Consider the following 22,359-nt stretch of genomic DNA (forward strand, 5'->3'; position numbering starts at 1 on the left):
CTTGACTGTACATTTTCTAGATGATTTGTGTACTATGTTTTCGTGTTCTTCACTATCTCCTGAGGGTTTAAATTCAATGCTTAAGTACACCCCCCCCCACACACACACACACACACACACCCTAAATTCTTCATCTTATGTGTTATTCTCTCCATAAACATCATAAATTCTCTCTATCCATTTAGTTATTAGTGGTGGGATTAGTTTCAGACAGTTTTTGGTTGTTTGTGATTTCATTATTTTTAACCCTTGTATGGAACACTTTGTAATTATGCTTTTAAAAACAAGTCACACATATATAAAAGAAGAAGATCTACTTTATTGATAATCAATAAAGTACTTTATTACTTTACTACTTTATTGTGCGCTGATGGAGAGGTGTCAGAGGACGGGGAGCAGGTGAGGGTTCGGTTCCGTCCTTGAGGGCCCCCTGACAGGAAGTTATCGGGCTTCTCTAGAGATCAACTTGGACCACACCAGGACTTCAACCAGCGAATCAATGAAGTTACAAAATAAAGTGTAAGAAACACATATTTGTTTAGTGCTCTGCTCGTCAAACCCAAAGTCCCTCATATGTGTTAAAGGCAAATTAATAATTATAAAAATGTTAGAAAATAACGAGAAAGCTCAAAAGTCAAGAACAGGAACAACTGAAGTAACGGTGATATTTAAACAAACTAATGGAGAGATGTTTGTTTTAAAGGAGAAATCTTTCCCATGGCTCTCAAAGTGTTTAAAGAACTTTGAGCTCGAGTTTGAAGACGTGTAAATGATGAAATCAAAGCTCGTGTGTGTTTTATCTGAGGTGTGCTCTCTGTTGCTGTGACTCTTCATTCTCCTCTGTTCACCCAGAATCCCCAAATCCTCCATCTGCTTTGAGTCGTCATCGCTAAAAAATGATGAAACCGGACACCGGGAGGCTCGGCCTTTAACCCCTTCACTGCCTCCGGACACACGTTTACCCAGACCTGACAGCGGACTGAAGCTCTGAGAGACACTCTGACCTGAGCTTCACCGACAGTTATCTTTTTTTAATCCACACAGGGAGCACACAGAGTGGTTAGTGGGTCGGTGCCTTGCTCAAGGGCAGCTCGGCATTACTCGGGAAGTGGTCTGGCATCTCTCCAGCTACCAGACCAACTTATTCCCAGCCTAAGTCCCTACAGGCTGAGCTGCTCAGTTCATATTTATATATAATACTGCATCGCACAGACACGTTATATGTTCATATAACGTGTCTATGGAAACTCATGTACAGTGTAGGTTGTTGTCTGGTTGTAGTTTTGTGTAAATGTGTGTGTGTATGTACAGACTGTAAACAAAGGTCAAAGGTGAGGCGTTCTTTGGGGGAGGAGGAATGACACTATGAAACTCTGGATGTGTTTATCACTGAAGTGGAAAAAGAGTCTGAAGAGTAAAGTCGGAAAACACACAAAGAAATGCAAGACACTCTATCCCGTGACAAATGTTAAAAAGCCTTTTTGAAATCAGGGCTACAGGTGAAGATAAAACTGTCGACGGGTTTCAGTTTTAAAGACTGAAAACGCAGCAGGGGCGAGTCCATGGTGTTTGGACTGGTGCAGGGGGGGGGCTGAAGTTTATTTACCCCATCATCTAAGACCAGCATGTCTCCTGAGCGTCCTCTGGGAGCGTTCTTCAACAAACTTACCGCCTTCCAGTTGTGAGCTGGCGACTCGTTGGACAGGCAACATGGCCGCCCTCAGGAGTGCCTTTCTTTCGTTAGCTTATGCCCGGCGTTAACAACGCACTATATCATAAAATAACCCGATCACATGTTCTCCTTTCCGACTTCCGAGTTCAAATGGAAAGCACACAAATAATTTGGGGTGGCTCATCAGATTTGAAGGGGGGCCCATTAGGGGCCCCATGCCCCCCCCCCCCCCCTCTGGACACGACCCTGCTTACAAGTGTTTGAGCTGATAGTGAGTAGGCTCCTTAAACCAGTGTCCTAAACATCCTACAGAACTTTAAACTACAAGTATCCTACTTTAACTCCTGACACACACCGGGGGCTCCTGGGTCCCGGTCCCGTTAAGTCCCGGTCCCGTTAAGTCTCCGTCCCTCTGCAGACACTTGAGTTAAAGAGGAGCGGAGGAGGGGGGAGGAAAGGGGGAGGAAGAAGGAAAGGGAAGGTCCGTCCTCACTCCACACGGAGTCAAACTTCTCGACAACACTTTCACTGACTTGTCTTCAATGTGTGAACAAACCGGGAGAAGCGTTTCACCGCCCACACGGTGAATCCGGCGGGGAGACGGGACCGGCGGGCTGACGGACCGCGACATGTCGGAGGGATCCGGGGCCGAGTGGATGCGACTGTGAGGCGGGTAGAACCCTCCGAGGTCTCCCCGCTGCTGGTAAACAACCGCAGACTGAGAGTTTATAACTCAACTTTTATTAACCACATTCATAACGACGATGTGACCACCATTACATGGTATTAAAGTTATAGTTTTAAACAGATTGATAAATAGCCTACAAGCTGTCAACGTTTTAAATTGTTCTTTTAATGACTAATAGTTTCATAAAGTAACTTGATAAAGTTCATTAATAAGACAGTTGGAGATGAATGGATCCATGACAGAGACATGTTCTTAGTGTCGGTGCCTAAAAGTTGCAGATGTTTGTGCAGTTTAGTGTGGAGGAGTTTTCCTTCAGTTTTTAATGAAGGAAATCAAGAAATTCTGGAATTCTGAGAGCTGAGGAGTGACGGTGCGTTCACGGAGCGTCGACACGTCGGAAAAACGAGACTCAGAGCTTTAAACGGAACCTGAACACCTGTTCGAGTCACAACAACAGCTCGGAAAATCCCCCTCAAAAAGGAGGTTCCCGACATGACGTCATAGTCGTCATCGACATGAGGGGGGGAAAATATGTTGAGTTCATGTAAAGATGCTTTTTGTTTGTTTGTTGTTTGTTTATGTTGTTACAACATTCAGACTTCCCGAACTGAACTCAGGTAAACTCACTGAAGTCGGAAGGATGATCCGGGGAGCACGTGAATGCACCATCATCTTTGATGTAACAGAGGTTACTCGAGTATGAGCGATTAATCGGCCAGCCAATAACATCGGCAACAAACATCCTCCCTCTCCAGCCTGATGCACGCACGTGCTCAGTTACTTTCCGGTCGAGTGACTTTTCTGTTTGAAATCTGAGGGATCAACACAGATCATCATGTCTCTACAGATCAGAGATCAGAGGAAGATGTCGCCAGATTTTCTGGGATCAGATTTTTTTTTTCTCACAACAATGTTTTTATTGGCCCCAAAACCCCCCCATGTTGTTCGAGCCCTAGGACGAGCATGTCGATGTTATACACTCAGACAACAGTCTGAACTTAAAACTTTTACACCTCAGCTTTTGCTTTTCTCCTTCATTCCTTCATATTCGTCTAAAATCGTTCTGACACTTCTAAATGTGATTTATAAAAACCACAGGAAGTGTTATCATACAGTTTGGTGTTAAAGTCCACACCTCATGAATGTGTTTTAGTCACTGACTCATCATTGATCTTTCTTCCCAGATGAGTCCAGGGAGACGTTCAAACTTTCATCGAGCTGGACGCACGTCAGGGGGAGGAGTCTGTTTCACGTTTTGGTTGTCGTCTCACTTTTCCCCATTCTTGCTTATTCCTGCAGAGGATGGAGGGAGAGAAAGAGACGGCAGAGGACAAGGAGGAGGAGGAGGACAAAGAGCTGCATCATCACACGGCAGCGGCCTCCTCTGGGGACTACCCGGACCTTCCCATCATGCACTGGGACGACCTGAGTCAGAGGATAGCTGAGCTGGAGAAACAGGAGCAGGAGAGGAGGGAAAAGTCAAAGGTCAGACATGAAGTTGTTGTTTGTGTTGTTGGTTCTGCTGTCATAGGTTTGTATTAGTCTGAGGACTACATCTCCCATGAGCCTTTGTGCCCTCCTCCACCCCTGTGCAGTGTTATCTTATCCCTGAGGTCAGGAAACTGAAGCCATTATAGAAGTTATTTATTCTGCATTCTGTCTGTTGTCCACCGGGGGGCGACTCCACCGGTGGCAAAAAGACGTCTGATTGTGAAGAAGCCTGTCGTCTGGCCCAGGTAGCCCCGCCCTAACTCCTCCCCCTCTCTCGGGTCTCTCGGGTGCTGTGTTGGAGAAGACTTGAAACTGGAGATTTGACTCCAAACATGATGAAAATGTTTTCTGAGGGAATCAAACAGCTGAGAGGTCGGAACATTTTAATCATTCAGTCAGTCCGTCGCCCCCTGCTGGACATTAGCTGTCGACTCGTTTCTGACCTGCACTTGTCGTTGCTAGGTTACGAGAGCTGGCTTGCAGCACTTCCTGTATGTTCTCCAGGGAGAGAGGGATTATTTTTTTTATTCCTTGAAATGTAACGAAACAAAAACATGAAAATGAATCATGTCCAGGAGTCCATCGCAGCTCCACAAAATGTCCCCTCAAAAACCTGAACCACACAAGAGTCTTTGTAGCGGGAGTCTCGTCCCTTTCTTGATTTTCATTGGTCAGTGAGGGAGAACTGACACCGTGCAGCGACACAAACAAACAGCAGCATCTCTGCAAACTCATAAACAGTTTAAAGCTTCGTCTCGTCCTGTTTCTTTCTTCTTCAACATTATTAAAGTCCCTCTGGATCTCCGCCCGCTCCTCCTGCGTCTTATCTCCGTCTCTGTCTGATGACATTCCTGGGAGGACGGGGACATGCTGGCTGTGTTTGTGATGACACTGAGGACTCTGTATCATGCTGTGGTGACTCGTCTGCATGTCTTCCCCCAGAGGAGTGAGGTGAGGATGGGGGAGAGTCGTGGGCGAGTGTGGACGGACGTGTGGGAGGAGGAGGAGGAGGACGTGCGAAGGTGTCGAGTCGCTGCTGTCGCCTCGCGGTCAGTTTTCTTCGTTTACTCGTAAAGTTCTGTAAACATGTTGAGACTTCCTGTCACCGTGTTTCTGATCGTCTGCTGTGAACTCGCTCAGACACTCCGTCCACTGTTTCCTGTTTGTTGTCTGTTCACAGATTTCACAACCACAGAAACCTGCAGCTGTGTTTCATCAACAACAGCGACAGTGAGGAAGACGACGACGAAGAGGGAAGCAAGAAAAAGGTCATTTTCAAACATCGTAAATAAATGGCTGATTGGTTGCACTGATTGGTTGATTGGTTGATTGGTTGATTGGTGTTCTCATCTCAACAAACGGCTTGTTGGATTAAATAAAGCACGTTAGAATCCAGGGGGCGGGGCTTAGGGGGCTGAGCTGCCACTCTCTGTACAGCTTGTTTCCACACTGACCACCTCACACATCTCTGTCAGGTCTCCGTGGGGCCGGGGGGGATCGGTTGCCATGCCGCCGGGTTGAAACAGGAAGTGATCATCGCTCTGAGGACGCTGAGAGACAAACTGCTGGATGAACAGAAGGAGGTGAGAGACCAGGGAAGGAATGACAGCAAGAGAGAGAGAGAGAGAGAGGAGGATAACGTGTGTGTGTGTGTGTGTGTGTGTGTATGTGTGTGTGTGTGTGTGTGTGTGTGTGTGTGTGTGTTGCAGCATTTGGCCAGCTGCAGCAGCGTTGCCAAGCGGAAACATCTGGAGCGTTGGGAGCTGCAGGAGTGTTCAGAGAAACAACTCTGCAGCCTGAGAGCGACACTTCAACAGGAAGTACACGGTATGAACTCACACACACACACACACACACACACACACACACACACATACACACACACACACACACACACACACACACACACACACACACACACACACACACACACAGACAGACACTCAAACACACACACACAAACACACACAGACACACACACAAACACAAACACACACACACAGAGACACACACACACACACACACAGACACACACACACACACACACACAGACACACACAGACACTCAAACACACACACACACACACACACACACACACAGACACACACACAGACACTCAAACACACACACACAAACACACACACACACACACACAGACACACACAGACACTCAAACACACACACACACACACACACACACACACACACACACAAACACACTCAAACACACACACACACACACACACACACACACTTGTGTCTTCATGGAATCAGTCGTCTGTCCTTCAGTGTTTTTCGAGGCTTCAGCAGGTCGAGGATCGATCTGATTAAAACGATTCTTCATGTTGCTGCAGCTCTGAGCTCCGAGCTCGTGACTCACCTGTTGGTACGAGACCAGCTGAGGACCAAGCAGGACGCCATGCTGCTGGACGTGCAGGACCTGACCTAAGACCGGGACCACAGACAGACCCGTCCATGTGACCAGGAGAAGCTGCTTCCCGGACCAATCATTAAAGACAACTGAGCGGCGAGCGAGGGAAAGAAACGGAGACCTGACTTTAAGCTGTCTCAGCATCGCTGGCGTCCAAGGGACAGACGAGCCAATGAGACGGCACGTTCAACAAAAGGAGGGAAAGATGTTGGGAAGTAAAGTCTGAATTCAAACATTCCCAACCGGCCTCTCGCTCGTTACAGATGTTCTCTGTGAGGCCTTTAAAAACATTCACTTCTCTTTCTTTGGTCGACCTTTAACGCCAGGAGCTGAACTTTAGTTGCAAATATTTCAGGATTTTACTGATAATTTTCAGAAAATATTGCAGAAATTTCATTTTCGCTGAAGTTTTTCCAGAATTTTGGAAGATTTGATCACAAACTTTTAAAATGTCCATCTGAAAGTTTCTTAAAAATATAGGGAATTTTTTTCTACCTAAAATATTTTTGGAATCATTTTTTCCTTTTGAGTTTTGCGAATTTTCTTTCAGATTGTTTTGAGTTTTCAGAAGATTTCCGGAAGTCGCCCCAGAACGTTCGTTTGAAACTGCTTTATAGTCGTTTAACCTTTTACAACAAGCACATCATCAGTCGTACTAAAGAACCTTTAAAAGCTGCTCCTGATTGGCTAATATACGGATATATAAAATTACATTTCAATCTTTAAGCTTTTAATAAAAACTAAACTTCCTGTAACATGTTTCCAACAATCATTCCAACAAAAACAGATTTATTTACTTTGTTAAAACTCGACTTTAATATGCAAATAAGGGCTGTTAATTTATCTTATTTAAGTTTGTGTTTAATTCTTTTATATTTTTATTAATAAGGGAACATAACACTCATGCAGCACGTGTAGCGAGACAGAACCCACGCCGTTATACACGTCATGTTTTATTCTGTTCCATCCACCCGAGCGTCTCAGATGATCCTCAAAGTAAACGAAGTCCTGTCATCGGTGGTGGTTCGCTCGTCCTTCTCCCCTCTCTCTCTCTCTCTCTCTCTCTCTCTCTCTCTCTCTCTCTCGACCCAATTTCTGACTCCGTCCTCGAAGGCGCACAAAGGCCAAAAATAAACTTTAAAACGTTGAATTTTATTGATGAGAACGTGGCCGTCCATAAGTTTGAATCATGAATCAATTGTTGCTGCGTTTTCACGTAAAAAAAAAAAAGCGTGTTTGTTGGGTTTATTTTTTAACGATAGAGAAAACCTATTTAAACTTATTTATCAGGGATATTCAGATGATTTATAAACACACGTAACGTTTAAAACCACTACTACCAACGTCGCCCAGCGCCGTACGCAGGAATGATACAGACTAAATGTCATACGGATGTAACTGTAAAGAAAATGTTTATTTTTTTTAAGCTTAAATCTATAATCGACATCTTAACAGAGTCGTATAAAACGGGACATAAAATACGAGAATTTAAAAGTTTGATATTTTGAGTGTGTGGAAATGAGCTAACAAAGAAGCTAGCAATGTGAACAGATTTATTATTTCATTGTGGATGTATTTTAGAGATGTGTTTTCAAATGTAAATAAATAAATTTGATATATATTTGTGAATGTAAACATTAACTCTGAAAGATGTGTTGATGTTAAGACACTTCTTTGCTTCACTGTTTGTGTTTGTAGTAAGCAGAAACCTCCTGTGTTAAAAAATGAAGTCGGTGCTGAAGTGTAGCATCCTGCAGTACCTGGAGTGTCCACTAGAGGCTGGCTGCAGTACCTGGAGTGTCCACTAGAGGCTGGCTGCAGTTCCTGGAGTGTCCACTAGAGGCTGGCTGCAGTACCTGGAGTGTCCACTAGAGGCTGGCTGCAGTACCTGGAGTGTCCACTAGAGGCTGGCTGCAGTACCTGGAGTGTCCACTAGAGGCTGGCTGCAGTACCTGGAGTGTCCACTAGAGGCTGGCTGCAGTACCTGGAGTGTCCACTAGAGGCTGGCTGCAGCAGCACAGGAAGTCACATACACACCCATTCAAACAGCCTGTTTTTACAGCAGACATGAACATGTTTACAGCCTGCTTCAAAAAACCAAATAGGTGTAATTAGCTCATGTCTCCATCCACACACACTGTACGGGGGGAATGTTTTGATGACTCAGCAGTTTTGATTGGATGAAGGATCAGAGTTATTCACAATAAGGCGTGTAGCTGAGCTGATTGACAGGTGGGCGCCGTGTGACGGTTTGTCAGGAGGCTTAAAACCCGCCTCAGCTCTCAGCCTGTCGTTAGCTTGACTCAGAGTTAGCCTGAGACAGCATTTCCAGCACGGAGACCGCCATCCATGGGACTCCAGCGCCCCCTGCAGGGACATACGGGGGACTCCAGCGCCCCCTGCAGGGACAAACGGGGGACTCCAGCGCCCCCTGCAGGGACACACAGGGGACTCCAGCGCCCCCTGCAGGGACACACGGGGGACTCCAGCGCCCCCTGCAGGGACAAACGGGGGACTCCAGCGCCCCCTGCAGGAACACACGGGGACTCCAGCGCCCCCTGCAGGGACACACGGGGGACTCCAGCGCCCCCTGCAGGGACACACGGGGGACTCCAGCGCCCCCTGCAGGGACACACTTTTTGAATGGGTGTGTATGTGACTTCCTGTGCTTCTGCAGCCAGCCTCTAGTGGACACTTGAGGAACTGCAGGATGTTACACTTCAGCATCAGCTCCATATTTCAGAGCTGGAGGCTGCTGCTTCGTCTTAACGAACACACCAAGAAAACATTTTAAAAATCTTTTTTTAAGTGTTTTGATTCTTTAATAAAAGTTGAAGCGATTTCACGTTTCGCCTCTTTGTGTTTGTTCGACGACACTCACACCTTCACACATATTTAAATACACCAGAAGCTCAACATGAGTCTGAGATGATGATGATGATGAAAGGAGACGAGCCGAGGAAGAGGAGGGGCTGATTTACTTTGCTTTCCTCAGAAAAAGAGGCAGAGTGAGGAGGAGGAGGAGGACGTGAGTGAATCTTCAGCCGCTGGAGGGAAAGGTGAGTGATGTTTGATCTTTGTCCACAGATCCAGCAGTTATTGATGAGATCTGTAGATTCAAAGATAATAGTATATCCTTCAGATGTTCTCGGGAAGCAGCTACTAAATCTAATGTTATTTACAGAGCAGCAACTTAAAAAGGATTTCTTTAGATTCTTGTTGAATTCGAGCTCTATGAAGATCCTTGTTTGTGTTATCTAACGGTGAAGTTATTATTCTGAGAGACCGCGTGCCCGACACACAGGAATTAGCACGAAGGTATTTTGCATCGTTGCCAATTTTTTATCAACATAGCAGTCGGTCTGAGAATAGATGGAAATTCAACATTTTGTGCAAGATTGAAACGTATACGAAAAGATATGTGATTAAAGCTTTTCATCTCGGTTCCAGTGTGAGCCAGTCTGTTGTATGTAAACCAGTTCAGAGCTGTACTGGGAGCACCTCCTCCTCCTCCTCTGCAGTCCCTGTATTGGGTTTCATTCCTGCAGTTCTGTCTGAATGAACCCTGATCAATTATTTACAGACAAACTGAAGGTCAGAGGAGAAACCCCGAGAGACCCTTCAGCCCCGAAACAGACTCTTCTGGATCCGCCGAGAAACCCGACAAGGCGAGAGAGAGAGCGAGCGAGCGAGCGAGCGAGCGAGAGGACTGCAGGTAAAAACAGAACTCCTTTAACCTCTTTAACGTCGGACAAACTGCCTCTGGTTTAGAGAAGACTCTACCGTCTGATTGGCTGTTAGAACGGTTTCTCTTGATTGAAGCAGGTTTTTAACGTCACAAAGATCTTTTTACTAAAACGACAAACTTGTCATAAAAACAGGAAGAAACTTGATGGAGCAGCGTTTTAAAATCCTGCTCTGACCCGGAACAACAATCTGTACAGTGAAACAAAGATCAGCAGGTAGACGAGGTGACCTGATCACAGACCTGCCCCAACATCAACGGTGGTTTTTGACTCGACAGAGTCAGACAGATGTAACGGGACGGGTCCTGAGGATTGATGCTCCGGCCTCAACGCACGATCAACACTTATAATGAGCCTGTGGGACAGGCGGAAGGCGTCGGATGTTTGACCTTATAACAGTCAGTGGTCAGTGAACGATCCTGTCATCCTTTATGACATCACAAATGGCAGTAGCCCCTCCCCTTCATGACATCACAAAGGGCAGTAGCCCCTCCCCCAGGTGGGTGACACTCCCACAGCTAGGTGTTTGTTCTGCCCTCTGAGTCTGCCTTCTCACCGTAAACAATAGGACATGGAGCCAGAAAGCAGCGAGTACACCCGAGCCCTTCCAGAGAGGGGGCGTGGTCAGACACAGCTCATTTACATATTTAAAGCTACAGACACAGAAACAGCCTGTTCTGAGCAGGGCTGAAATAGAGGGGTTTATAGACATGATCAAATACAGGATCAGAGTGGATTTACAACAACACACTTCACACACATGATGAAGAGGAGCGAGGACACTTGTTTTTTTACCAGAGCACATTTGAAACGGCGCCATTTCTGTGTTGTCAGACTTCTGCAGACCACAAACAAAGGACAGGATGGATTTATTTCACATGTTGTGGATCAGTAGACACTCAGGTTACCCACATTACCAACGCATTTGTTCAGTTGCGACACAGGTCTCTCTCTCTCTCTCTCTCTCTCTTGGTTATTGATACGAATGAAGAGCTGTAGTTGGTTTAAAGCTGTATTTCTTTTCGACGCTGTCACTCAATGACATAATGGAGATTGCGTTGTTTTAAACAAGGTAGTGAAACATTTAGCTGCTTCAACAACAACAAAAGTGTATTCTATTCGGAAATCAATCTTTTTTTGTAAAGCGGCAATTCATAACAAATGTTACCTTGAGCGGGTTGAGACTGTAATCTATGTTACATTAAACCCTAAAGTAGGACATCAGGAACGTGCCTTCGAACTGACGCCCAGTGAGGAAGGTTGCATGAATGAAGAGGTGTTTCCGGAAGGCTTGTGTTAATGATTGAAGGGCTAATTGTGCGAAACAAAGTCCTCATCAGCAAAACACCGGCAGTACATGGTGAACAAGCTTTTCTGAACTAATGACTCTCCCCTCTTTGTTGCAGTCCTTCAATAAACCAGAGATATGTGTCAGACGGCGGCAGAGAGAGAGAGTGAAAGAGTATGAAGACTTGAATCTGCTGGAGAAGCTGAGATGACGCCAGAGGAACCTGAACCGATCCAGCCCTGCCAGCAATAACCTCCATCATGGGACTGAGCCAAGCCTCCAGTGTCACCCCACACATCGGTTTGAATGCAGCGGCAGGGGTGAGCAACCATCCTAACACCTCTGGCATCATCCCCACCTCCTCTCAACCTCCTGCATCCTGCAGCATTGACGAATCCTACAAGTACGTCTTCCTGCCGGTCTGTTACTCGCTGACCTTCCTCTTCAGTCTCACCCTCAACTCGGTGGTGCTGCTGCGCTCCTGTCGCCACCATGGCGGCGGCTGCTGCAGCGTCATGGGTAGCGGTGGCGGGGGACGACGCTGGAACACCTCGCTCATCTACATGGTTAATCTGGCCACCACTGACCTCATGTACGGTCTGTCACTGCCCTTCCTGGTGGCGAGCTACATGCTAAGGGACCGCTGGGTGTTTGGGGACTTCATGTGCCGCCTTGTTCGCTTCCTGTTCTACTTCAACCTCTACTGCTCCATCTTCTTCCTCACCTGCATCTCAGTGCACAGGTAGGACGCCCTGGAGGCAAGCGTTGTCCTTAGTGGCACTTCTAACTGTTCCTACTGAAGTAAACACTGGGGTCAGTCGTGGGACCTTTGCTAATAAGATGTTGCTTGGTTTTGCCTTCTTTGGTCTGTTTGGTAAGGCTAACTCTGTTTGGTGCATCAACCTTTTGGTAAGCATTGCGTTCCACCCGGGAGAGTCCCTTTAACCTTCCAGTACTTAAGACAGCTCGTCTACAGAATTAAAGGTACAATACAAAAGTAGATTTTGAATTCCTATCTCACCAGAGCTCTGATCTTGTCAGAAGATAAATAGAATCACACCTCGCTGTTCTCTGAGTAAGACTGCTGCACAGGTACTGTCCTGCATGTCAATTTTTTACCTGACCTCCCTTTGAACTTTGACCGGACAAAAGAAGCACTACACCGCATGCTCATTAACAAGAGAGCTGATTCTCCTGACCATCAGCTACTGGTAAAATGTTTGGAACCTGTAAGATCATCTCATGAGTTTGACCAGTTAGCTGAGTTGCTGTAAACATGTTTGAAGCTTATATCTGCTGTGAAATTAGCATCTTTAGATCCTGGGCTTTTTAAGCCAGTCTCAGCTAGCCTGTGGGTGCAGACTTGTACTCTGTACCATGTTCCTCGTGACTGATTTCCCAGTCGAATCAACAAAATGAGAGTTCACTAAAATCCTCCTGGACACAGGCTTTACTTTGTCAAGTCATTGGTCAAACAGTCAATTGGTAAATATTTCCATTCCTCAAATATTTTTGTCTTTAAATTATGCACAAACATCCCATCGGACTAAAGGATGCACTTAAAGTCTAAAGTCAAAAATGTTCAGACACTAATCTCCCCAAGCCGTACCCTGGACGTATCGGATTGGTTGCTTATTCTATCTGAACCAATCACAAGACTGAGATTAAAGCGTTGTTCTAAGTCACCCCACATGTCTGTCCACAGGTACCTGGGAATCTGCCATCCCATGAGGACCATCACTCTGGAGAGCAAGCGGGTGGTGAAGGGGACCTGTGCGTTGGTGTGGGTGGTGGTCTTCATCCTCACTTGCCCCATCTTCAGGTTTGCTCAGACGGGGTACGTTCATCGAGGAGGAGGAGCTGTCGGCCATGAAGGTGCGAGTGGAGGCGGAAACGGTAGTGGACCTCAGTTTGAGGATAACGAGGGATACATGAACTGCTGGGATGACGCCATCGATAAGGAGTTTGCCGACTACGTCCCGTACGGCATTGTCCTCCACCTGCTGGGCTTCTTTGTGCCCTTTGTGATCATCGCCTGGTGCTACTCTCAGGTGGTCAGGACGATCTTTCAGACGCTGCGTTCCCCTCCCAGTTCCATAGAGGGCGGGGAGGACGGTCCAGTAGGGGATTGGGCCATTGAGGGAGTCAGAGACCGAGAAAGAACCTCGGTCTCCATCTCTGGATCACAGTACTCACACTACATCAGACGACGACGGAAATCCATCAAAACCATCTTAACCATCACGCTGCTGTTTGCCCTGTGCTTCCTGCCGTTTCATGTTACCCGGACGCTCTTCCTGTTGCTGCGGCGGGGACAGTTGGGTGGCTGCAACGCCATGAAGACTGTCTCTATCTGCTACAAGGTCACCCGGCCGCTGGCCTCCTGCAACGCCTGGCTCAATGCACTCCTTTACTTCCTGACGGGGGATAAGGGCGCCCCCTGCTGCTGGCCCAAAGAACATAAAGTGCGAAGAGACCGCCGGAACGGCTCTCTTTGGTGGCCTCTAAAGATCATGAAAAAAGAGGGAGTGGGCGAGGAGGACCAGGAAGTGGGCGAGAAGGTTAACAGGGAGGTCCAAATGGAAAATGAGTCCAAGTCTTCAAGGGTCATCTAAGAGTTTTACACGTTAGAACTTGTAATAAATCCAGCACTTTAACTGAAGGTATCTCAGTCGTGTTGGAGATGGTTTTTAATAATTTAAACTATGATTGTGTATAATGTCTCAGTTCAGATAATAGCAATCAAAATAAAAAAAAAAAACATTTTAAAAAGAAAACCCATTTTAATGCACATTTTCATTCACCACATTTTTGAGCATGTTGGGATTTATGATGAACTGCAGTTGGAGCTAATTCTCCGATCAGTGCCATGAAATCTGGAAGAAGAGGACTAGACTTGTTTATGAGCAAGAGCTCTGGTTAATGCTCAAATATGATGAACACATATTTAGGATGTGAAGGTAGATGTTGCACTTTAGACCCAGTCTGTCAACCAGAACAAAGCGCACTGCCTCCCCTCCGAGTGTTGAGCGTCAAACCTACACAAACCGAGACCAGACTGCCCCGAAGCCGAGACACGACTGTTAGGGATCGACACTAAAACCAGGCAGAGTGAAAATGCTTTGGATCCAGAGAAGAGACCTTCAAAAAGTGGTCTTGACACCAGTCTTGAGACAAAGATTGATTTTGAGTGTTTAAACGATATCTCCTCCTCCGCCACCTCTCCCGCAGTGTTTACTCTCCGTGCAGCTGTTTGTTGGACTTATCTCTATTCTGATATGCAGATCAAGTTCTTTGGAGTATTTCGGACCAAACTAAGACTTTTGGTTCTGCTACAAACAGCTTCCCTGAGTGGGCGGAGCTAACTCTCTTCGCCCTGCGTTGGCTGGGCTAAAGCCCTGTACCTTTACTTAACCTTAAGTGTACCTCCTCAAAAATGTAACTAAGCGTTGAAATTACACACACCAGCCCTGTGATTGGACCGCTGGGTAGCATCGTATTGGCCTCAGGTTTATTGTGTGTACTTTGGGCAGATTAGGACATCAAATCAATTTAAAGTGCATTTCCTCGTTTATGTCTCAGAGGCTGGAAAAGAAAAAAGAAATTCTCCTGACGTCCTCGACTGATTCAGTGACAGTAGATCTCCTCCAGAGTCTCCTCTCTTTTCTGCTTTGCAATAATTGTAGTTAAATCAACTGCTGCTTAAAATTTATCAGCTCGAACGTCAACATAGTCCGGCCCTGTTTCAGTCGCAGAGGTTTCCTGAACACAAAGTAGCAGAGAGCGAGGCAGAAACAGAAACAGAGGCGAAATAACAGGCATAGAAATCACAGCTAGAAGAGCTGCGCAGACACACCTACAAACCAGTATGAACACAACTACATAGGCTTTGACAATGTCAGGTATAAATCAGCCTAAACACAGAGGGAGGGGTTCAGGTAAAAAAACAAACATGTTGGAGCCTCTAAGTGAAACGACATCCGGTCCGTGTGAACACAGAGCTGAGAACAACGACTGCAGAGCGAGTTTGACTTCAATGTGTTTAAAGTTCATTACTCAACGATATATTTAGTTACGATACATTAGATATCTGCTGTATTAATGTTTAAGATGATGTAATCTGTTAATGTCTTTTATTAATGTGATGAAGGTTTCACACAGATCTGAGGACTTAGATTTTCACTGTGTTGAATCTTTTTTTTGTGATAGACCGATTTCTATTCACATTTCTAAAGTTTAAAAATGAGCATTTGGAAAAGAGTTGTTATGATAGCAGCCCAAACGGCCGTTTTGGACGCCCCTGGGTTTGCCAGATATGAGAGCAGTTATCAGGTGAACAGGTGTTGCAGCGATGGAAGCGGGCAGTGGAACTGCTTCAGATAGAAGTGATTGTACCCGAGCTAAAAAGCCTCTGCATGTTTCTAATAAGCTCCAGCAGCAGAAAGCTGCTCAAACTAGGATCAATGTTGGAGATGAAACATGGAGAGAGGTTAGAACGCAGAAAGCTTTACAGACCCATGCAGAGCTGGCTAAACACTGAAGCTACAGTGTCCACCACATGCAGAGCTGGCTAAACACTGAAGCTACAGTGTCCACCACATGCAGAGCTGGCTAAACACTGAAGCTACAGTGTCCACCACATGCAGAGCTGGCTAAACACTGAAGCTACAGTGTCCACCACATGCAGAGCTGGCTAAACACTGAAGCTACAGTGTCCACCGCATGCAGAGCTGGCTAAACACTGAAGCTACAGTGTCCACCACATGCAGAGCTGGCTAAACACTGAAGCTACAGTGTCCACCACATGCAGAGCTGGCTAAACACTGAAGCTACAGTGTCCACCACATGCAGGGCTGGCTAAACACTGAAGCTACAGTGTCCACCACATGCAGAGCTGGCTAAACACTGAAGCTACAGTGTCCACCACATGCAGAGCTGGCTAAACACTGAAGCTACAATGTCTCTACATGCAGAGCTGGCTAAACACTGAAGCTACAGTGTCCACCACATGCAGAGCTAGCTAAACACTGAAGCTACAGTGTCCACCACATGCAGAGCTGGCTAAACACTGAAGCTACAGTGTGCACCACATGCAGAGCTGGCTAAATACTGAAGCTACAGTGTCCACCACATGCATAGCTGGCCAAACACTGAAGCTACATGCTGACCTGTGTGAGAGGAGGGGGGGAGGCAGCTCTCTGTGATGATTAGAGTTTAGACTACAGTACTCATTTTAAACACTAGGGGGCAGAGCTACAGACTGCTCCTTTAACATGCTATAAAAAAGTATCATTATCATTTTTGCAATACCTGATCAATCTTTGTGACAAGAACTTATTGAGATCTTATTTTATTCACAACTGGAAGCATTTGATTTGTGAAACGTAAGCCTAATAAGGGCGTAAATGATTATTTAGAAATAATCATTCTAGAAATAGTAAACAGGTGAAATGTTCTCCCCTCAGAGGCCTCAGGTTAAAGACTCATTCTGCCTAACTTTGTGTTTTTTGTCATGTTATTAAAAAAGAACCATCACTTAATCAGTCCTGGAAAATGTAACCAATAAGTGATAATCAGAAGCTGTGACACTGCGTCTTTAAGACGCCTGCTGCTGTCTGAATGTATTCTTCCTGCACAGACTAACACTCTGCACGCTCGCGCTTCACGTGGTGTTGTTGTTGTTGTTGTTGTTTTTGAGCTCAGGTCAGTCTGTGATGTCACACCTTATCTTTAACTTGTGTGTTTTGACCTTTTCTGGAGCGTCTGTATTAAAAAGTTTGACGTAAACATCCGCTGTGTTGTCTCCGGCCTCGTTCATGGTTAACGTGCCGTCTCTCTCAGAAATGATGAATCAGCTGAGTGCTTGTGTCACTGCTGAGCCTCTGATGCTGCTGATCACACCGGAAAAATCATGTTGATTCTGACATTCATCATCTTAAAAAAGCAAAAACACATTTTCATAACATATTGATAATTACTTCTTTACTCTGAAACTTCAAACGTCTGATCCTAATCAAAGTCCCGGCTGCACGCTGTAACTGTCTCGATTAGTCGCCCGTGGACGTGGAGTTGGTCTGCTTCTGGTTTGAGACACCGGCGGTTAGCTTCTGCTAGCGTGCTAAATGATTGTCTTGCATTGCTACTGACTCCAGCTTTAAAGTGACGTATTGAGAGGAAGTCGATTCGTTGTGGAGTTTCCTTTGTGTCGTCGACACCTTTAAGGTCGTTATGATAGCAGAGTGTTAAACTTCAACATGAAGCAACTGATCAAGACCTATTTGGTCACCATGGAAACAGAAATACAATTTTTTTGACAACCAATATTCAGTCAGTTATTGTTGATTTATTGACAGAAATTGCAAGAAAAGGGAAATAATAAAATGTTTACTGAGGGATTAAATCAACTGACAAGAAGGAACATCTACACACTCAGACATGTGGCGCCCCCTGCTGGCATTTAGTATTAATGCAGGTTTAAGGAACGCGTCATCTTCTAATAGACATTCTTTGGTGAAGCTTCTTGAAGGCACAGCACAATAAATGTTCAAATATGTTAAACACCATTTAACGCAACATTCGCAGCCATGAGGCGGGGTTACACCCTGGACTGATCAGCAGCCAATCACAGGGCTGACATGTAGAGAGACAACCAGCCACAGAGTCAGCAGGTAAGCAGCATGTGTTTGGACTGAAGCCGGAGGGAACCCACGCCATGCACGGACTCCTTTGGTAAAGGATGCTCCAGTGTTTCCTAAAGGAAGCATTGAGCCTCCTTTCCTTCACTTTTAGAGAATTCAAACAGCTCTTATCATGGCCGCCACTCGTGAAAGGAGACGGTAGGGACAAAGTGAAGGCACCCCTGGTCTTTGAGAGGAGCCGCATGTGAAGAAGCAGAACTCTCATCAGTTCATGATCAGTGTGTCGATTGGAAGCACGCTAACAGGTAGCGTCCTGGTTTGGCAAGATGAAAGCACCTGACCATAAACAGAGTGAAGAACGCTGCTGCCACAGGTACAGGACATTTACTCCACCTGCTGGAGGAGGAGAGCATTACACATCCTGCAGGACTCCACCCACCTGCCTTTAGCAAAACGCATCAGTGAACCGACCGCGGCGAGGACCGCGTTCACCCGCAGGTGATCACCAGCAGCGCTCAGCGTCTGTGTGGCTCCCGTCGCTTTCTTTTTATTTATTGTTTTGAAGTATTTCGAGCGGTTGGAGGGATGAGAGACTGCATGTCGCTGCCTCGAGTGTACACAGCAACTTTTAAATATGACGAATAACACCAAAACAAAACGCCACCACACAAACGCTAACGCCACCACACAAACGCTAACGGCATGACACAAACGCTAACGGAATGACACAAACGCTAACGGCATGACACAAACGCTAACGCCACCACACAAACGCTAACGCCATGACACAAACGCTAATGGCATGACACAAACGCTAACGCCACCACACAAACGCTAACGGCATGACACAAACGCTAACGCCACCACACAAACGCTAACGCCATGACACAAACGCTAATGGCATGACACAAACGCTAACGCCACCACACAAACACTAACGCCATGACACAAACGCTAACGCCACGACAAAAAACGCTAACACCACTACGCAAACGCTAACGCCACGACACAAACGCTAACGCCAACACACAAACGCTAAAGCCACCACACAAACACTAACGCCATGACACAAACGCTAACGCCATGACACAAACGCTAACGCCATGACACAAAAGCTAATGCCATGACACAAACGCTAACGCCACGACACAAACGCTAACGCCACCACGCAAACGCTAACGCCACGACACAAACGCTAACGCCAACACACAAACGCTAACGCCACGACAAAAATACTAACGCCATGACACAAACGCTAACGGCATGACACAAACGCTAACGCCACCACACAAACGCTAACGCCATTACACAAACGCTAACGCCAACACACAAACGCTAACGCCACGACACAAACGCTAACGCCACCACGCAAACGCTAACGCCACGACACAAACGCTAACGCCACCACGCAAACGCTAACGCCATGACACAAACGCTAACGCCATGACACAAACGCTAACGCTACGACAAAAAACGCTAACGCCACGACACAAAGGCAACCAACACAACAGACGTTGAAGGCTGCAGATTCTCATCCCAGTGTTGCGTTTTCCTTCCACGTGGTCGTGTTTCTTTTCTTTTCTTTCTTTCGTGTTTTGGATTTGCACTTTGATGTTGTCATGGCAACAGAATTAAATAATTCAAACTTCATTTCAGGGGATCATTAAACTCAGAGTTTACCTCTGAAGAACACCTGAAGATATCTATCGCAAAGATCCAGAGCAGCAGGCGAACCGAGCAGCTTCTTCATGCAGTCTCCAGCGTGGCTTTGAAACAGGAAGTGATTGTCCTCATAGTTTAAGATGGAGTCCGTCTCCGACTGTTGTTGAGGAGTTTTGAAAAGGCAACTTTAACTTTAAAAGACTTTTAAAAAAGGTGAGGTGAATCTATCTACCCTATATAGTGAGGGTATCTGTTACCGTGTGGTCATTCACTCCATCAGCTCCCACTCTGCGTCGCTGACCAGCCTGTAGTTGAGTCTTCTGTAGTTTTCCGGATGGATCTGTCGTTGTCTCCACGCCTCCTCGTACAGGCTGCGGACGGTCGGGGGCAGCGGCGGGAAGCGTGCGATGCGAGCCAGCGTGTTGCAGTACTCCCACTGATCCTGCTGCATCATCATCAGGTGGCGCTCTGCCACTCCACGCTCTCTCTTCTGCTGATGCTCCCGTTGGACCTCGTCCTCCATCTGGACCCGAGGCGGCAAAGTGACGGAGCCGTCCAGAACGGCGAGAGCGAACTGGACCTGCACGGATCAGATTCACTATGAAAGCTTCATTTGATCTCATGACAGAATATTCATCTAAAAAGAGTCCGTCTGTTTGTTGTTGTCAGCTCTGTGTTCACATGCGTTTATGTTTCAGAGGCTCAGACACATGAACCCCTCCCTCGCTAACCGTTAGCCCCGCCCACATTAGCACGTCAGGCTCCGTGCTCGTCCGCAGAGTTGAAATGACCTCCCGTGCTCAGGTGAGCTCACCTGACAGTTGAAGTTGGGAAAGGGGCAGATGATTTTGCAGATGCCGATGAAGAAGAGTGAGGGGAAGGCGGGGGGCATCAGGAAGCGATAAAGTGGAGACACCACATGGTCCTGGATCTGCAGACCCAGCTGAGCCGCGTCCAGGAACGGGTACCTGAAGTTGTATCCGGTGCAGAAGATCAGTGCGTCAGCGGCGCTCACTGAGCCGTCCTGCAACACAAAGCGTGGACGTGTTGATCACACAGTTTTTCTTTAATAATGTAAATATCTCATCATCAGACCGTCATCATAGAGTAACGGGGAGGTGAAGTGTCAGTCTTTAGTGACCTGAAAGCAAACGCAGCCGCTCTCGTCCACTGAAGCCACTGGACTGGCCTGTCGTATCCCCGGAGGAAGAGGAAGAGTGAGAGGAGCCTGGCCATGACTCAGCGTCACCTGGAAGGAGAGACGGCGGTTTAGAAATGTTTCAAGTAAATATGAGACGGAGCTGCAGACACCTGTCTTCTGACAGAGTTTCTTACCTGAGATCCAACTTTACACAGCTCAAGAGAAATGTCCAATCCTGAAGCTTTAGCTCCCAGAACCACCACAGAGCGAGCAGAGAACCGCTCCGGATACCTGTACGAGTGACTGTGCAGCACCTCTCCTGAGAGAGAGAGAGAGAGAGAGGGCGAGAGAGAGAGGGCGAGAGAGAGAGAGAGAGAGAGAGAGAGAGAGAGAGTGAGGGCGAGAGAGAGAGAGAGAGAGAGAGAGAGACAGAGAGAGAGAGAAAGAGAGCGAGAGAGAGAGAGAGAGAGAGAGGGCGAGAGAGAGAGAGTGAGGGCGAGAGAGAGAGGGCGAGAGAGAGAGAGAGAGAGACAGAGAGAGAGAGAGAGAGAGAGAGAGAGAGAGAGAGAGAAAGAAAGAGAGCGAGAGAGAGAGGGCGAGAGAGAGAGACAGAGAGAGAGAGTGAGGGCGAGAGAGAGAGAGAGAGAGAGAGAGAGAGGGAGAGAGAGAGAGACAGAGAGAGAGAGAAAGAGAGCGAGAGAGAGACAGAGAGAGAGAGAGAGTGAGGGCGAGAGAGAGAGAGAGAGAGAGAAAGAGAGCGAGAGAGAGAGAGAGAGAGAGAGAACGACAGCGAGAGGGCGAGAGAGAGAGCGAGAGAGAGAGAGAGAGTGAGGGCGAGAGAGAGAGAGAGAAAGAGAGCGAGAGAGAGAGAGAGCGAGAGAGAGAGAACGAGAGCGAGAGGGCGAGAGAGAGAGCGAGAGAGAAAGGGCGAGAGAGAGAGAGAAAGAGAGAAAGAGAGAGCGAGAGCGCGAGAGAGAGAGCGAGAGAGAAAGGGCGAGAGAGAGAGAGAGAGAGAGAACGAGAGCGAGAGAGAGAGAGGGCGAGAGAGAGAGAGAGAGAGAACGAGAGAGAGAGAGAGAGAGAGAGAGAGAGAGCGAGAGAGAAAGAGAGAGCGAGAGAGAGACAGAGAGAGAGACAGAGAGAGAGAGAGACAGAGAGAGAGACAGAGAGAGAGAGGGAGAGAGAGAGAGAGACAGAGAGAGAGAGAGGGCGAGAGAGAGAGAGAGAGCGAGAGAGAGACAGAGAGAGAGAGACAGAGAGAAAGAGGGCGAGAGAGAGAGAGAGAGAGGGCGAGAGAGAGAGCAGTCTTTAGAGTTACCTCTCATACAGCCTGTTTGCTGCTGCAGACGTCACAGTCTGTTCAGGTTCGAGGTTTCAGGAAGTGTACCTTTAAAGTTCTCGATGCCTGGGATGTCTGGGATGTTCGGGTCGGAGTAGTGCCTGAAAAACAAACAAAGGAATGACTGACTGACACATGGTGAAAGATGGAGGGACTTAAAGCGACTGTCTCACCCCGAGCAGACAAACACAGAGTCGAAGGTCTCTGTTTTCTGACAGCCTGACGAGTCACATGATGTCACCTCCCACGTCGTCCTCGTCCC

At 47.0% G+C, this 22,359-nt stretch overlaps 3 protein-coding genes across 3 annotated transcripts in view; 2 read left to right on the top strand and 1 right to left on the bottom strand.

Annotated features, from left to right (window-relative positions):
- Positions 1-2,080: 2,080 nt before the first annotated feature.
- Positions 2,081-9,124, top strand: LOC306832133 (schwannomin-interacting protein 1). The gene is made up of 7 exons (XM_079356573.1): positions 2,081-2,375; positions 3,660-3,845; positions 4,794-4,900; positions 5,032-5,119; positions 5,327-5,434; positions 5,561-5,678; positions 6,207-9,124. Exons 2-7 carry the CDS (start codon positions 3,663-3,665, stop codon positions 6,299-6,301), a joined length of 699 nt encoding a protein of 232 aa, XP_079212699.1. The 5' UTR covers positions 2,081-2,375; positions 3,660-3,662; the 3' UTR covers positions 6,302-9,124.
- Positions 9,125-9,204: 80 nt separating this feature from the next.
- LOC306832129 (P2Y purinoceptor 3) lies at positions 9,205-13,932 on the top strand (the record flags this gene model as incomplete). The annotated part of the gene is made up of 4 exons (XM_079356568.1): positions 9,205-9,342; positions 9,867-9,998; positions 11,436-12,059; positions 13,023-13,932. Exons 3-4 carry the CDS (start codon positions 11,578-11,580, stop codon positions 13,930-13,932), a joined length of 1,392 nt encoding a protein of 463 aa, XP_079212694.1. The 5' UTR covers positions 9,205-9,342; positions 9,867-9,998; positions 11,436-11,577.
- A 3,708-nt stretch (positions 13,933-17,640) lies between these two features.
- LOC306831845 (uncharacterized protein) overlaps positions 17,641-22,359 on the bottom strand; it is a gene marked incomplete at its 5' end in the record, with an annotated part of 6,307 nt that continues 1,588 nt past the window's right edge. The window contains 6 exons of the mRNA XM_079356091.1: positions 17,641-20,197; positions 20,432-20,641; positions 20,759-20,866; positions 20,953-21,077; positions 22,146-22,198; positions 22,271-22,351. Of these exons, the coding sequence (XP_079212217.1) occupies positions 19,886-20,197; positions 20,432-20,641; positions 20,759-20,866; positions 20,953-21,077; positions 22,146-22,198; positions 22,271-22,351 (889 nt within the window). The 3' untranslated portion in view covers positions 17,641-19,885. The remainder of the gene's footprint in view (positions 20,198-20,431; positions 20,642-20,758; positions 20,867-20,952; positions 21,078-22,145; positions 22,199-22,270; positions 22,352-22,359) is intronic.

The sequence above is a fragment of the Symphodus melops genome (genome assembly GCF_947650265.1).
Source record: "Symphodus melops genome assembly, chromosome: 11".
Classification (NCBI taxonomy): Eukaryota; Metazoa; Chordata; class Actinopteri; order Labriformes; family Labridae; genus Symphodus; species Symphodus melops.